The sequence below is a fragment of the Hyaena hyaena genome, unplaced genomic scaffold (assembly GCF_003009895.1).
Source record: "Hyaena hyaena isolate Hyena2069 unplaced genomic scaffold, ASM300989v1 scaffold_139, whole genome shotgun sequence".
NCBI classification, from domain to species: domain Eukaryota; kingdom Metazoa; phylum Chordata; class Mammalia; order Carnivora; family Hyaenidae; genus Hyaena; species Hyaena hyaena.
In genome coordinates this window covers 1,073,995-1,091,550 of record NW_024080771.1, presented here as the reverse complement: position 1 = coordinate 1,091,550, position 17,556 = coordinate 1,073,995, and the positions used below count along the sequence as shown (strand labels likewise).

The following is a 17,556-nucleotide window of genomic DNA, read 5'->3' as shown; positions in this document are numbered from 1 at the left end:
ACATTGGTAGTAGCTGTCTCTACCTGTGTCCCTCAAGGAACCTGGGCATCTGAAAGCATAAGTAGGCAGTGAAGCTCCCTCTTTTCCAGGAAGATCACCAGGTATCCTCATATGGGAAGACTGGAGGAGGGCAGTTGATTTTCAAACGCATGTTGCCTGAATTGAAAATTGCAAGGTGGTTTATTACGTTTTTAAAATTTAATGATATTCTGCCCATTTACTATTTACCTGTGAAAAGTAATATTTTAGTGATCTACATGTTAAGAACAACTGGGGTTGAAAATAATGTTTGTAGGGATTGCAAAATACCTTTGCCTTCTGTTTCTTCCATTTCCGCAAAGTCTAAATTTGTTACTAAATGAGGTGCCAGTTGATAATATTGATCATACAGTGTTGATATCTAGTAGTATTTGAAGATTGGAAATAGAAACAAGAATGCTTCTAGAGGAGAAAAAATACCATGTATGAAAAATATGATTTCTCTTTTAATTGTTCATAAAAAGATGTAACTTTTGGGGTCTGACTCCTTCATTCAGCAGTTATGTATAGAGCACCTACTGTATGCGAGGCAGTGTTCTAGGCAGTGGAATTATAGCCGTGATGAAGTAGATGAGGTCCTTGCCCTCAAGGAGCCTTCATTCTGCGGGGGAGGCAGGTAGTAAAGAGGTAAGTTGTAGTGAAAGTAAATAGGCTGTGAAAGAAATGAGAGCAGATCAAAGAATATAGTGAGGAGTGGCTGGGGATCTCTTTTAGAGGGACAGCCTCTCTGAAGGGTGGGCATATGAGCAGAGATCTTAGTGAAGTCAGGGAATAAGTTCAGGTTTATGATGAATGTGTATATGTATGTATTTTATATAATTAATTTCCTTTAAATTTGTAAGAGGATAATGGTGCTTAGAGTCGGGGGCAGTGTGACATGATCCAATATATATTTTTAAGAGATCAGCATTTGTTGTGTGAAAATGCTTTATGCGAGAGGAGTGGAGAAGAGGGTAAGTAGAAATAAGGAGACCAGTGCTGCCGTGGCTGAGGAGAGAGATGACTGTGTTAGCCCATGTCCTTAGAAGAGCCACGGAAATGGGACTAAATGTGCCAGGATTCCATTAGGGGAAAGGAGTGGAGGAGAGAGAGAGGAGGGTGAAGTTGCGTGTATGGGGGGGGGGGGGGGTCCTGACTGCCATTCCCCGGTGGCCACCACATTGGTAATTGCAACAGGGTGGCAAATGAGAGCAGGGGGGAGTTGTCAACTATAGGACATGTTCTGAAGGGAGAGCTGGCTGAATTTATGATAAAGTGATATGAGGAAAGAGAAGAGTCAAAACTTTCGGGCTTTCAACTTGTCCATCTGAGTGATGTTGCTAATGAGATAGGAGCAGTGAATGAGGAACTGCTAATTTGGAGATTTCTATTAACCTCCTCAATAGATTCTCAAGCTTAGGTCCTCCCCTCCCTTCCCACAACAAGATTTGGGGAGGTTCTTTAACTTCTATATTAGAACTAAGAGAAAGAATGGAATAATAGGAAACAAATGTACTAAAACAGAGGCAATAGTTGCCCATATGTTCTCAAGGCTCTGACATATGTAATTTGGAACTTACTAATGGTAAAAGAATCATTTTATTTACCTTGATGAATGATCTGGGAGTATTCTTTTTGCTTTAGGGTATTCTGGTCCCATGAAATTAAAATGAATCTGAATTCCTAAATTGTTTAAAAAGTTAAAGGTGTTTTTGGCAATTAAGGGGAAAAGTACTTGAAATATGACATGGAAGATTCTGGACTTTAGTCCACACAACATTGTAGGGACTTGGAATTTAGGGAAATCCCAAAAGATGTGGCTTTATTATATGGCATTAAATATTTAATCATTTTAGGGGCACATAGTTGGGTAATTAGTAGCAAGATACCTGGGCAGCATCACAGCTTCTTCTTCACATGTATTTTCTAAAGGATACTATTCACAGGGGCCTGGGTGGCTCAGTCGGTTGGGTGTCTGGCTCGTGATTTTGCCCAGGTCATGATCTCATGGTTTGTGAGACTGGGCTCCACGTTTGCCTCAGTGCTGACAGCGTGGAACCTGCTTGGGATCCTCCCTCTCTCCTCTGCCCCTCCCCTACTTGTGTTTTCTCTCTGTCTCTCTCTCTGTCTCTCTCTCTCTCCCCCTCTCTCTCTGAAAATAAATAAACTGAAAAAAAAATACTATTCACTCTAAACTATATGGCCAAAGAGCTGAATCAGGTTTATTTTGTATGTTTACATAAGTGAAAAAAATTAACCATCACAGGGCTTAAAAAGATCTACTTTGCTTGACCTAAATCTCACATTGTAATCAAACAAATACTATTTATTGATTCCTTACCACATGCCAGGCCCTGTCAGGAGCCAAGGAAACAGAAGAGAGCAAGAGGTCATTGGCCCCAGAAGCTCATGGTTAGCAGAGAAAACGAACATCTATACACTACACATGTTAACTCTGATGCAGTGTGGCCAAGTGCTACACCACCGATGTTTACAGCACTTCAAGAAAGTAGAGAGAAGGAAGACATTATCCTAAAGAGAAAATGATGTTTGAGTCCCACTGGAGGAATGTTTGTCAGGCAGGGAGGAGAAGGCCTTACGAGGCAGAGGGTCTGGTCCAAAGAGCCCCCAAGACGAAGATGAGCACGCATGGCACGTATGGGCAGTCCTCAAGTCCAAGGAAGCTACGGATTACTAGACCCAAGAGAGGGTGGATGATTGAGTCTTTTTGTGTGCCCTGCCGAGAAATTTGGAATTTTTCCTAGGGATAATGGAAGCCCAGTTGAGAGATCATAAGCTGGAACATGGACATAAAGAAGTTTCCATTTAAGAAAGATCACTGTGGTGGCACTGCCGTATTGTGTTCAGGTCCGCGAATGGGATACAGGGAACGTGACAGAGGCTAATGAGAACCTGACCCTGGACAGAGGCCCGGGGACGGATGGAGTGTGCAGAGCAGCTGAACAGGCAGTATGTGGATCTGGGAGGGGGCCTTGTGACTCCTGAAATAGAGGTAGAGAAATGAGAGGATTCAGAGGTTTCTAGTTTCTTTGTAGGACGTCGAGAGATAGTACGTGTTAATGGAAGGAGTCAGGCAGAAGTGGGTTCAGATACCACCTTTCCCATTGATTTGTTTGAATGTTTTACTTAATTTCCATGCCCCGTGTGTAAATCGGGGACAGATAATCCTGTTTTGTGGACCAAGACTGAAGAGGAGTTGGAACTTTAGTCTGAGCCAAAATTATATCCTGATTCCAGAACCTGTGCTAATTTACCACACTGTGCAGCCCCCCAGATCTCTTTCTTTGTGGGTACACACCTATACTATAGATACAACCTGAAAGCATGGAACCTACCCTGTGTAATAAGCCTGATACAGTCTATGCTGTTATTTTATCTGTGAAAAAACAAAAAACAAACAAACTGCTGGGTACGGCCTGGGAAGTTGAGTTTATGATCACGGGTCCTGACCCACAATTTGAAAAGCCCACGAAGAGAGCTGGAAAAGAATAAAAGGGATTTCGGTGGCTTCCATTATCAGGTTGCATTGGGTTTTTGTTCTGGTTTATTTATTTTTTTTTTTTTTAACTTCGTTTGAACTGTGATTGTCCAGGGAAGGTATGACTCCAGCTACTCTGCTGGATAAATCTACTTTGCCCTGGGTCTCTTTTCAGGCTTAGCCAAGGAGGGTAGGAAAGGCTGTAGTTGAGGCAGGTGGTAGTCCTTGTTGTACAAGTTTTCACTCACAAATCCTTCCCTTCTATAAATTGCAATATTTAATTAATCTGCTCATGGCTATCTGTGTGCCAGCCTTCCTGCGTGTGACAGAAAGAACTTGTCTTTGCGTGTTTGCATCTGTGGCATTTAGCTCAGTGCCTGGTACAGAGTAGTGACTCAACATGTGCCCCCAGATGGGGGCATACCCGCTGGGTTGGCCTGCCATCGCTTTAATGTGGCCCTGGGCTCTGCCAAACTGAGAGCCACATGGGGAAGTCTGGTAGCTCGCATGCAATAGATATAGATGAATCTACATCTGCTGTCACTGCGTTAGGCCTGTGTGCTTTATGAGGAAAGGATTATTCCTAGATCAAGATTCTGGTCCAACTCAGCCGCTGTTCTCCCAAACACAAATGGGAAATTGGGTTTGGGACGTATACATGGACTGATGTGACATAATGAAAAAAATGTATAAAACTTTGAGTGCATGGAACCTTATAGAGGAATTTTAATATGCAGCATAGTTAATAGAGCCTCGAAGACCATGATTATTACTGGAAGAAGATAAACATATTATATCTTATAATTGTACCCAAAGAATATACACCTCAGCTAGGTAGAGGATAGGATATTTACATGTTTATATATAATACACAGAAACACATATAGCTATGTGTATATATAAATATATAAATGTATAATATATATTATATATAAAATAGCCCCTATTTCCATTAAAGCTGAGAACTACCATTTTACTGCCTTATGTTAACAAAAATGGATTTTTGCTTTAGTTCAGAATAAGTGTAAAAAGATAGTTTAGTACATTCCTGAGAACTATTGAATAATCTATATATGATTAAAAAGAAATGAAATTCTGCTTAAACGTTTGAACAGCCTCTTTAAACACAACAAAAAAATTTTTGTTTTTTGGTTGTCTTTTTTTTTTTTTTTTTTTTTTTACTTAAATGACTGAACTGGAGCATGTTTAACTGAAAAAGGCCAAGGAACACCGCCTCAGCACAAGAAGAAACAGGCTTCGCGTGCAACTTGAGAAATTTAAGAGAGCTATAGGAATGCATTTTTACGAAAAAATGTTGCTGAATTCATGCAGGCCAATGAGGAGCTGCCCTATTTCTGCTCAGCTGAGAGAAGATTAGACGGTGTTTCCCAGTAATCCAGGGTCAGGTGTGTGTGTTCCTGAGCACACACAATAGGCCAGGTGACCTTTCGGGTCCCGCCCAGCCCTGCAAATTCACTCTCTTCCCCGTCTTTAAGCAGCAGTTCCACATAGCACACAGCGGCCAGGACCCCTTACTTATAACTCTTACCTTGCAGCTGGCCGGTGTCTCAGATGATCATGACCCCTTTCTAAGACCTAATCTAAACTTAGAAGCACTTCATCAGTTCCCATAGGTTGTTGGATATATTTTAACTTAGGTTGACCACATGAAATTGCCATCTTTTTCAGGCCAAAAAGGTTGAATACTGGCTATTCCATAGTCTGCCTGTAGTTCAAACTAGAGCAATGCTTTATACCAATTTTGTATTTTGCACTGACTGTTGTGTATTTTTTTTTTCCAGCAATTGGGAGCAGTAGCTTCAGCCCAAGACCAACTCACCAGTTCTCCCCACCACAGATTTACCCTTCCAAGTAAGATGTATTTTCTTTAATAAATGACTTTTCTCAGTAGCCTTTTACCTTATTTCAAGTCCTCTTTTGTGCCCACATGTTACATCTTAATTTAAATTCAAGTGCATTTCACAGAGACATAATGTGTTGACACAAATTTGAACATCATCTAGAAGAGATACCGAAGTATTTCAGTACTTGGTGTATTATATTTGAAAGTTATACTTTAAGAGACGGTCTTTAACTGCAATTTTTGATATGGTTGTTAATCAGTTATCTTGCATGTTTCCATCTAATGCATGGGCTTTCTATTTTCTGTCATTTCTGAAAAATAGCAGACCATACCCACATATTCTCCCTACCCCTTCCTCACAAACTATGGCTGCATATGGGCAAACACAGTTTACCACAGGAATGCAACAAGCTACAGCTTATGCCACATACCCACAGCCAGGACAGCCGTACGGAATTTCCTCATATGGTGAGTAATCCTCTTACTTTAGTAGTGGGATCTCATGGGCATACCGCTGTGTGTGTGTGTGTGTGTGTGTGTGTGTGTGTGCGCGCGCGCGCGCGCAAGTTTCACAGGGGTGGTGCCTAAAGACTGTCATCTTGGGCCACTTTAGAAAGTGTGATTACCTTTTGTGTCTAAATTCTTCATATGATTGTTTTGAATGAGCCTTGTAAGAGGTGGTGGCTACTTCTCTTGAGGTCATCAGTGGCAAATAGATTGCGTGGTTCATATGACGTCTTGCTCTCATTTTCTCCCCCATTTATAGCTCAGCTTTTAATTTGCCACTTGAGCACTTGGTTCTGGAATCCAAAGTATTTTAGTGCATATCTGAGATAAAACTTCCGTGAATGAAGTCTTTTAGGGTAAAGATACGTTTCCTATTTATCAGATGCCTAGCTGTGATAAGGAAGTACAATCAGAATTCAAAAAATCCTTGCTCTGAACTTGAGGGTGGTAGTACTTTTAAATTTCAGCATTATCAGCCATTAGGAAAAGTGATCTATATCACAGCTTGAGCTGCACTTTAAAGAAGAAAAGCAGGAAGCCTTTAAAGCTCACATCCCTATTTGTTCTTTCCCACCTGGAAATTATTTATCTTGGTGTAATTTAACTCAATTGTTAAACGGTGATTACCTGTAAATTAAAAATAAATCCAGCAAAACCCTAAAGTTTAATTTAAGAAACCTTAGAATTTCAAGATACCTTTTCTTCAACTGAATTGCAATTGCAATTTTAAACAAATTGTACTTTGTTTGAATAGCAAAAATGTGAATGATATGCATTTCCTTAAGAAAAAATAAAACCTAGCAGTCAAGATAAAATACATAAATGCTTGGAGGAAAGGACTGGTAGAAAAAATAATTCTGGGCTTATGGCAATATATTGAAAGAAATCATGTTCTTTAAGCATTTCAATAATAAGTAGAAGGCAAATTATTGAAAGAAATCATGTTCTTTAAGCATTTCGTTAATAATTAGAAGGCAAATTATTTTATTCCTTTTTATTTTCTACCTTTGCCCCACACCAAATCGACTATATAGAAATGTTTTATAAAATATACAGAAGTTAAAATGTAAATTATATGATTTCACCCTTTCTAGTTTCATTTCAAAAGTATCCAAAACTGAATGTTATCTAGCTGAGTATTTTTCTTCTAGCTAGGCATTTTTAAGGCAGGTTTTAGAAATAGCCGTTAAGATGGACTTCCTAGAATTATCTTGCATTTCCATAGCTTTTATGCAAGATTTCTGAAAATCATATTAGATACAGATCAAATTTATCTGCAGTTAACTTTTAACCAATTCTTGTGTGAAATGAGGAGGAAGGATCTCGGATTTGACTCACATAGCTTCGTTATTATAATGTGAGTTGAGGCCGTCCCCAGTTTATATTCTCAAAATGTCTTTCCAAGCTGATTGTTTGAAGTGTAAATGTACCTTGCAAGGCAAACAACATAAAAGTGCAGTTGGCTGACTGGGGCTGCCAGGGGAGGGTGTCGTTCATGTCATTGCCGTGGCTGTCACTCACACAGCTCCTCTCTTATTCTTTCTCCTCTCCATTCACTGTGGTAGGGCCTTTGCCACCCTCTGGGCCATGGTCTAGGACTCTTCCAGTTAACTGAACCATTCATGGATGTCCCTATTGTCTGAGATCATTGCTCAGACAGAGAGATTCTGAGGTTCAAATCAGAATTAGTAGAGGGAGGATTGAGATTTTAACGTGATCTACTGGTGGGGTCGGGAGATGGTAAGAGCGAGGCTCCATGGCCAGGGCTTTGACCCCCAGGGCCATCTGTGATTCTAAATCTCCTGGGAATAATTCTGAATCCTCCAGCATTTTCCTGGTCACTGGCTTTGTTCTCTTTTTGGGCCTTGAGTACAAAGGGACGCTTCCAGGGCTTCTGACCAGGCGTTCTACTTTTCTTGGGCTGGTGCAGTGAAAACTACAATCGCCCTCTCCCCTCTTCTTGCTTGTGAAGGAAGAACACATGGTTTAGGGGTTTTAACTGCTCCTAGTCAAGGTCTAGATGGTCTTAGAAAACTTTCTCCAAGGGCTTTTGCCCCCTGACTTTTTACTTAGACCCTATAAGAGAAGATAGGCAAATCCTTCCATAATAGGAACAGTAGATCAGTGGGGAAGAGAGCTTATGCTCTTCTCTGGATCTGCATGCAGCTGACCGGTATGAGGAGTTCTCAGGCCTGTGGGTGGAAGCCATTTAGAGAGAGAGGTGCAGCTGAGGGTGTTTTCTACCTCTTCCTGCTTTTCCTTATCTGTTCTTATCACAAAGATTGAACCTCCAGGCTAACACCAGAGGTGGTACAGGAAGACTCAAAGCAGATTAATTGAGCCTCCAGCGGAGAGAGATGGGGGAAAATCCCTGTTGGTGACAACATGGAAAGGAAGGGAATTTCTTGAGCCATCAAACCACCTGAGGCAGGTGTTTTTACCAGGGACCGTTTATAAGTATGGATTACTTATTGGTTTGGGATTGCCTGTGGGGAAAAATCACATGTTTTTTAAATGTTAAGGTTCTATTAAGACATAAATGTTAAGATCATTATGAGGCTCTTTAGAGATGCGCCAGGAATTATCAGAGGCTCTCTCAGCCAAGAGTCAGATTCTTCCACCGCCTTGGGAGAGTTACCTAACTTCATTCTACTGATGAAATTCCCCTAAAATGGAAGTAAACTGTGAGGCTACTGTGTCTTCTAGATCCCAAAGATATCATTGATCTTACGTGCAAAGTGAAATTATTCAAAACTGTAGATTTGCTTGGCAGAAGTTTTACTCTCTTCCTTCTGTGGAAATTAAGGACACTTGTTAACTTCCATGACCGTCTTTAATTATAATCCAGTGCTGAGCCTGGCACAATACTGCCAAACCCAAGTCCTAAAATTCGATGTCAGCCTGGCATTTTGAGAAGTATTTGGGGGCCACAAACACATGAGTTTTATGTTACAATGATAAAAAAAAGAAAGTGTACTGTAGGCCGTACTTAAAACCGTAATATTGGGGGAAAAAATACTTGAAGCTCCAAGGGACAGAAGGGAACTTTTGGTTCGCTTCACTTGTTTATAAATCACTGTCCTATTCTCTGTGATTCAGTTGTTTAATATTCTCCTAGTTTTGTGCTTGATCTCTGGTAGGATCGGGGGGGTGGGGGCTTTCTTTCCCCTGTGTTGCTTAGTTCGGTGCCCCATATTGCTTCCTCCGACTTCAAAAATGAATTGTGTGCTAAAATCATCTTTGTGGCAGAAAGAGTAAAGAAAGAAAGAGAGGGAAAAATGCTGTGTGGCTAGAGACTCTAATCGCCTTTTAGAGAAGAGAATTTTGATTTTGACACGAATCCACACAGCAGCTTTTAGAATAGTCTCGTTGAAGTTTCATTATAGCTCTTCCTTGGCTATAAAGGAGATGATCTTTTAACCACTTATAGAGCAACAAAACTAAATTGTTTTTATATTTTATATTTATATTTATTATAAATATATATTATATATAAATAAATATATTTATATTTATATTTATATTTGTTTTATATTTATAAAATCATTTCACTGGAGTTAAATTTTATAGAAAATGTAAATCAGGAAAACAAGAAAGGACAATGTGAATAGTCACCCAAATCTGTAATACTCCGGTTTTGTTTTGTTTTAATTGAAGTTCTAGGTAAGGGTATTTCACCCTAAGCTTGTATACCTTTGGTTATTGAGATAATATTGGGAAGCATTGATGATTGAACACCTGGGGGAGTGTTTTTGTTGTATTGACCGAAGTTTGAAAGGAACAGATAGATAAGCTGTCACTAACTGATTTAGGTGCATTGTGGGCAGGCATCAAGACTGAAGGTGGATTGTCACAGTCTCAGTCACCAGGACAGACGGGATTTCTCAGCTATGGCACGAGCTTTGGTACGCCTCAACCTGGACAGGCACCGTACAGTTACCAGATGCAAGGTCTGTATTTGCACTGACACTGCTCTTTTCATTAATCCTGGAGTCCAGCAGTTATCTTCTAAAGTAGAATCCAGTGTTCTGTGTAGGTGGTAAATGATAATAGAAAGTGAGTGGGCTTAGAGGCAAGATACCTGGTTCTGTTTTGGCTCATCACTTAACCTATTTTCTGGGCCTAAAGTTCCATATTTATAACCTCAAGGGTTAGACTGAATCATCTCTGAAGTTCTTTTCCAAAAGCTGTAAAATTCCCTTACGTTGACGTTTTCCGCCTTTGCCTCTATCAATTTAGAAAAGGAATGACAAACCCAAAGTTAATAATGTAAGAGGCTGCAATGGGGTCTATGCTAAAACTTTTGATGTGTGGCATTACCTGCCAATCTTTTTAAAAGGGCTGTTTTCTTCATTGTCATTATCATAGCTCTAGAAGTACAGTATGTGATATGTGTTAACTAAATGACCTACCAACAACCAAGGGATTAAATTGACAACCATTCAATGCATCTTTAAGATGTTGCTTCTAAGGACCAGTCCCTGGGCTCTACCTTTGAAACTATAGACCGAATATACTGTAAATGCAAGTCAGATCGAAGAACAGCAGAAAGTTGAACATTGCCAGTACTGTTTAAAGGGAATACACACGCATAACTATAATTGGCAGGTTATCATCATGCAAATGTGTCTGTAAAATAATGAAAGTAGTTCTCATAATTTAAATATTCCCCTAATATCTTTTTACTACAAGTCAGTTTAACTAATTGACCTCTTAAGAGTGCCAAGCCATAATTCAGCTAAATCCCTCACCACTGCTTTTTGATTGAAGGCATTCTTTTTGTAGTTTTTATCTTTTTTCTATCTTTTAACTTATTCTTCATTACATTAAAATAGTTGTTTACAGCAAATAAGTTTGACAACAGAATAAAAAATAATTAAACATCTCATATTTATTCTAATGACTATAATATTCTTCCAGATATGCAGTATTGGACCGTAGCGTATAATAAAGTATTACAAACTCATTTTTTTTCAGTAACAACATATCGTAAACATCTTTTCACACCAATAAATTCTATAGCATCATTTTAATGACTGCATACTTCCATACATATATCTTATTTAACGAATCCCCATTTTCTTACACATCCAGAGCAATACCATGACTATTTTATGTGCATTTTTCATTTTTTCCTTTGAATAAATTTCAGCGTGAGTTGCTAAGTAAACTTTTAGACTCTTTTAAGGATTTGTTATATATTTACACAACGGCTGTACCTTAGCATGGACACATTCAATAATACCTTTTTAAAAATTGTCATTTTAGTAGGTACAGGATTTTATTTTCAGATACGTTTTTTAGTTGAGATCATCATTTTTTTCTTCCATGGCAGTGTTCATCTTTGTCTTATTATTTCTTTTATTAAGTTTCTTAAACTTTTATAATATTTTATAGATAAATTTCCAGCATGTAATTTTTTACACTAAAATTTTATGGGACCAAATCTATTAATCTTTTCATATTTGGTTTTGCCTTTGGTATAAAAAAAACTGAACCATAAAATTTTGGTATATTTGGTGGCTAAAAAATAAAAACCGTCTTGCAACAGGTAATAGGTATTGTTAGAGGGATGTGACTCATACACCAGATTCCAGAACTTTAAAACTCCTCAGAGAAAGAATTATGTTCTTGCATGCGCTGATTATTTGAGGTAATAAAAGTAATAAGAAAAAAGAGGTGAAGAGACTTTGTTAATGAATTGAATAGCCCTAGGCTGTAGTGAAGAGATGGACCATAAGGCAGACAAGGCCTGTTTGCTTCTAGAGCTTGCATTCGTCAAGGGCAGAGTCTTCTGAGAACTATGGGAGAAATAAACAGGGCCCCCGGGTGTGTCCTGTTCTCCAGTGGGCACCCAGGTCTCCTTGACAGGAAGCAGGTCCCGAAGGTCAGGAGGAAACGTGTGAAGCAACCTCTCGGGAGGAGAGCTGCCTGCGGGTGTGGTTCCTGGGCCCAAGCCCCTCTGCAGCGTCTTGGCTGCCCATCCACAGTGAGCGAAGTACAGAAGTTTTAAGCGTTTAGAAACTTTTACAGGCGGTCAATAATGAATCTCCTGTTGGTTAAATCAGATGATAATTTTAAGATCTGGGACTTCCACCCTCTCTCGCTTTCTTTTCTCATTTCATTCATTTGTAATACGTGACGATTGTACTTTGCTAAATTATCAGTCCTGGAAGGATTAGGGGGAAAGCTAGTCTTGCAATTTCAGAGAGTTTGAGAAATGATGTGCTTGCAAGTTACCTTTATTCTTTGTCTTCCTAAGATCGAAGGCTTATATGGCCGAATGAGTTCCCAAGAGGACTAACTGGCTGTCAAAATATAAACATAGTGTTAGAATAGAGAGAAGTGTGGACACGAAGGAGAAGAAGTTAGTTTGGAGAAGGAAAACTCTTTATTTTAAAAAAGAAATAGAGGCGCCTGAGTGCCTCAGTCAGTTAAGCAGCTGACTCTTGGTTTCAGCTCAGGTCATGAGCTCACATTTCGTGAGTTCACGCTGCGTTGACAGCACAGAGCCTGCTTGGGATTTTGTCTCCCTCTCTCTCTGCCCCTCCTTCGCTCGCTCTCTCCTTCCCTCTCTCAAAAACAGAAAGACCCGTGCAGTACCAAATATAGCATTGCCTCTCTACCCATATTTTCCCTTGCATCTGGGCATATTAGATATTGTATTAAAACTTTGTGTTTTTGTGCAGCTGTTGGTGGGGTGGCTTTTCCTGTGGGATTTCAGAACCCATTTTCCATGAATGAGATATTATTTTATATGCGTATTTCTATAACGGCACTTGACTCAATTTTAGATGATTAGATATAATATGACTTCCACATATCAAGCCAGATAATTATATGCTATTAACTTGAAACACCCTAGTGTGGCATTGGTAATGATCTATAATATGCTATAAACTTCTTATGGCCAGATTTGGATAAATACTTAAATTCCGATTAACATGTATTTTTATCAGTATCAAGTGTATTATGAAAAATGCTTCACTATTATTAAATGATATTGTATATTCAGTTGCGGAGTCTATTGGTCTTTGAGTGTTTTTTCAATACATCTTTTTTTAATATAACAATTTTTATAGTGTCTTAAATTATTTTCAAAATTATCCCAGTTCTTTGATCCTTAATGAATAACAGTGATTTCTGCTTATATCAATATCCTCTTAGAGCTATTAAAACTTCTTAGAATCCTAGATAAAACTACATGTATTTTAGTGGTTTGGGAGTGTTTTACCTAGTTTTTTTTCTTTCCAGGATCTTTTCACCTTTAAAATATAGGTATGATCATTGTTTATTCAGAGATGTAGCTACTAGAATTTCATAATATTAAATTTCATAATTCTAGGAGAAATGTTCTAGTAACCCAAACGACTCCCACATAAACTGAAGTGTGGTATGTATGCTTACTGTATTATGCTGATTAATTTATAGAAACTTAACGGTGATCACCTCTTTGACAGATCTACCTCCGTCAGGCATAGAAGGGCTAGACTAAAGGCACAGGGAAGTCTTGCCATATGATTAATAGAGTAGGTTCTAGGGGTGCCTGGGTGGCTCGGTCAGTTGAGCATCTGACTCCTGACTTTAGCTCAGGTTGTGGTTTCATGGTTCATGAGTTCGAGCCCCACGTCAGGCCCTGTGCTGACAGTGTGGAGCCTGCTTGGGATTTCTCTTTCTCTCCCCTTCTCCCACTGGTGTGCTCGCTCTCGCTCGCTCTCGCTCTCTCTCTCAACATAATTAAACTTTAAAAAACAGTGTAGGTTTTAGAGTCAGATTGCCTGTTGAACAGCCCTGCCATTGCTGTCTGTGGGCCTCCAGCTCAGCGCCTGACTTCTCCACATCTGCATTCCTCTCTCCCAGGTGGGATAATATTATACACTCCAGTAGTGGTGGAGTGAGATGCAATCGGGATTATCCATGTAAATCACTCTGACCAACATGTAGTCATGGTAAGAATTGAAATGGTTGTTTTCATTGTTACTGCTCTCCTTGTGGTGGGGATGTGGTTACTATTTATTATTTATCAGTGGTGGTATTATTATTTTTTTTAATTTAATGTTTATTTTTGAGAGAGACAGAAAGAGAGGGAGACACAGAATCTGAAGCAGGCTCCGGGTTTTGAGCTGTCAGCACAGAGCCTGATGCACGGGCCAGGCTCAGATCATTACCTGAGCTGAAGTTGGATGCTTAACCAATTGAGCCACTCAGGCACACCAGTGTTGTTGTTATTTATTGTCCGGCTTTCTCAAATAGTTCCAAATTAGGAAGCATTACTTAAATTTCACTCCCTCCCACTCCTTAGGAGCAGAAATATATATATATATATACTAAAAATATGTATATGTACATATATAAACATATGTGTCTGTATATGTACATATATAAACATATGTGTCTATATATGTATATTGTGCATATATATACATGTATATATATATGTCATATATATATATGCACACATATACATATGTACTCTAAGAACCCAGTAACCAAATAAGCATAGCGAAAAAAACACCAAAAAAATCCAGCAGCAAAAGACTAGATCCAACTAATGTCCCGGCAAAATGGAAAATCACTATCAACAAAGATCAGGCTGTTTGTGCATGGCACAAAAATTGGTGGAGAGACCAGGAGAAACAGCCAAGAACCTGAAGAAGAAAATCCAAAGAGAAAACAGCTGTGCTGGCGACGTGGGTGACAGACGTCGGGGAGTAGAAGTGGTGAGCACACAGAAGGGCTTCTGTCAAAGACAGGACCTCAGTTCTGTACTGGTGGGAAAGGAAGAGGCATCAACCAAGTGCATAAGCCTCCCTAATCCCTCAGTCATATCTCTACTTTGAGCAAATAGAACTGGTAGAAAAAGAAGCAGCAGACATGTAAACAGCAAAATGTTCAGTTCAGAAAGCAAACTCAGGGAAGAAGATAGGAACGTGACATTCTGCTACAGAGGGCTGGAAAACTCTAGTACACGTACAACAAAACAGCAGTTAATGTTCATTCAGCAGTGATTAATGCCAAAGGCTATTCTCATTATTTTACACATGTTGTCTCAATCCATGTGAGGACCCTGAACAATGACTTTAAGGGATAAACCTGAAAATGCCAAAGGATGTGTCAAAATGGAGAGTGATTTAGAACAGTCAGAGCCTGCTGTGTTGTGATACACTTAAGTCACAGTACCGACAGTGGAGGCTCTTAGAGAATGCTACAAAAATACAGAATGTAGTTGTCTATAGCGTATATAATCTCAAGGGCAGATTTGCTCTTTAGATAATTTAGACTTTGTGTAACACGACTAGGTATGTAGGTATATACCAGCTCTAGAAAATTTTTTTTTAGATAATTGACTTTTGAGTGCCATTTGTACTTTTAACACTTTCATGACACTTAAGGGAACAGAATTATTTGGTAATCTGTGGGCCTTTGCCAGTGCCAAGCCTTGTGAAGTATGCCGTACTTGCTGCCCACGTTTGGTCCAGGTGACCCTTCTGGATCCTTCCAGCTCCAGTGTTTAGCACTTCTCTCATGGTAGACCTCTGTGATCTTGTATGTACCCGATTTCAAGACAAACAAGGACCAAGTTTTTGTTTTCTCTGCACTGATACTAATAGCCCATGAGGTAAAACCTCATGGATTAGGAAATCTGATGACTTTCCCTTTTTGCTGTGAGGTCGCTAGAAAATTCTGTTTCTGCTTTCGTGATCTCTTGTACATCCAGTCAAAGTTTGGTTTAACAGAGGATGAGAAAATATTCCCGTTCATAGACAACTGTAGGCTTCACCCTGAAGAAGTGAAATCCTTGCTTTTAGTTTTGATACTTCCCTGCTCCCAGGGTTAGCCTTAGTGTTTCTGGAAGACGTTTTGGAAGGGTGTGAGGAGGTTTCCCTTCATGGGCCATTGACAAACTTTATGCAAATGAGTTAGGTGAATGGATGAATGTGGATGGAAAACGCATGCCTGGAGACCCTGGGTCAGTTGTGCAAGTGGCGTCAATAGTGTTTTCAGTGCTGCTGGCCACAGGGCCCTGACAGCCAGAAAAAGGCGTGGATGCTGTGTGTGCATGTGTATATGCCTATGTGTGTATGTATATGCATATGTGGAGCAGGGGAGCGTGAGTATGGATAAGTGTGTGTCCATGTAAAAATCCTCTTAGATGAAACTGCTTCAGCCTTTTACTGACCAATTTCACAGAATATTTGCCCAGTTTGTCATAAACTAGTTTTTATTAGCTTTTTTAAAGTTTTATTATTTACTTGTTTTGAGAGAGAAAGTATGAGCAGGTGAGGGACAGAAAGAGAGAGAATCTTAAGCAGGCTCCAAACCAGCAGCATGGAGCCCTGAGTGGGGCTTGAACTCACGAACCAGGAGATCATTACATGAGCTGAAACCAAGAGTCGGATGCTCAACCGACTGAGCCCCCATGTGCTGCCTTCACTTTTTATGTATAAGAAGCAACTGACCTGAAATCAAGCTTTTACTTACACCTTTTTAAATGCAAGTTCCAGAGTTATTGGCTGGCATCACCTTTCATTTGCCGCCGCATTCCATACAATATAGACTCATAGTTCCATCTCCCACAGAAAACAAGAAACTGTGTTCGTAATTGTGAGGCTGAGTCACATGAAGAAAACGACATTTTGTTTAGCAATTTATTATGGGCAAGGACATGCTAAAGACTTTCATGCACACAAAAAAATTAGATTGGGTGACGCTTTGAGGAAAACCCAGCATGCCATAATAACGTAGTTATGTTGATTCTAGAAGGTTGCGGGTAGTGATCCTCTTTACTTGTATGTTCATCTCTGGTATCTAGTAGGATGTCTAAAATAGACAAATGTTTGTTAAAGGTGGAGAGGTCTATGCCACAAAGAAGGTTAGAGATTAAGATTCCTAAGGACCCTGGTTGCCTTCATTTGGAGAAGTGAATTTGGAATTTAGCATATTAATAGTCTTGGTTAGTCTATGGTCACAGTTTGTTCAAGGCAGTCTTCTTTTGTGTTCACACTTATAGGAAGAGCTGGCTGAGGGCATCACAGAATGGGAGTGGGGGGTATACAGTGCCTTTCCGAGTGTTTGAGTGTTTTACTGCCCCCGAACAGCAATTGCAGTGTGGGGCCTTCGTAGCCTCTGCACTGGGGAGGTGTCAGGATTTGCCATGATAGATAGGAAGGGCAACGCAGACACACACACACGAAAACTAGAAGGCTCTGGAAACTTCACTTTGTTTATTTTCCTTAGGCTTTATTGCTCTCACTTAGAGAGGAAGATAACACAAATTCTAACTGCCTCTTTGTATATTCTGTTGTTTGTTAAAGAGATCGGGGTTCAAACCAGTGAGAAGACACAAATAAGGGCAGAGGTTTAAGAGTGCATGGGAGGGCACACTGCTCTGCAGCTCTCTGTGCCTCGCTTATCTGGGGCTCATGATCCAGTGGAAATGAGCTAATAATAACCCCATCAGTGAAACTGCCCTTGTTTCTTTCGTTCTGTCTGCCCGTAGCTTTTCACATATACGGCCGAAGTGTTTCCGTGTATGAGTCATTTAGAGCCTCAGAAGCTGCTTAGCAAAATGTTCTCTGAAACTTTTTCATTATCCATAGACACAGCATTTTTCACAAGGAAAACTAGCAAACTCCAAAATGCATGGTTTTCAGAATATGAATCCTAA

General features: G+C 39.7%; 1 protein-coding gene across 8 annotated transcripts in view; it reads left to right on the top strand.

Moving 5' to 3' along the window:
* Nucleotides 1–17,556, top strand: part of EYA1 (EYA transcriptional coactivator and phosphatase 1) — a 171,504-nt gene that overhangs the window by 29,509 nt on the left and 124,439 nt on the right. For 2 of the 8 annotated variants that reach the window (XM_039238394.1, XM_039238387.1), the window contains exons 3-5: nucleotides 5,320–5,389; nucleotides 5,707–5,849; nucleotides 9,716–9,838. In XM_039238394.1, coding sequence (XP_039094325.1) covers nucleotides 5,320–5,389; nucleotides 5,707–5,849; nucleotides 9,716–9,838 — 336 coding nt within the window. Of the gene's footprint in view, nucleotides 1–5,319; nucleotides 5,390–5,703; nucleotides 5,850–9,676; nucleotides 9,843–14,736; nucleotides 14,742–17,556 lie in introns of those variants that run through there. The other 6 variants (XM_039238393.1, XM_039238386.1, XM_039238392.1 and 3 more) reach the window with 4 other exon arrangements.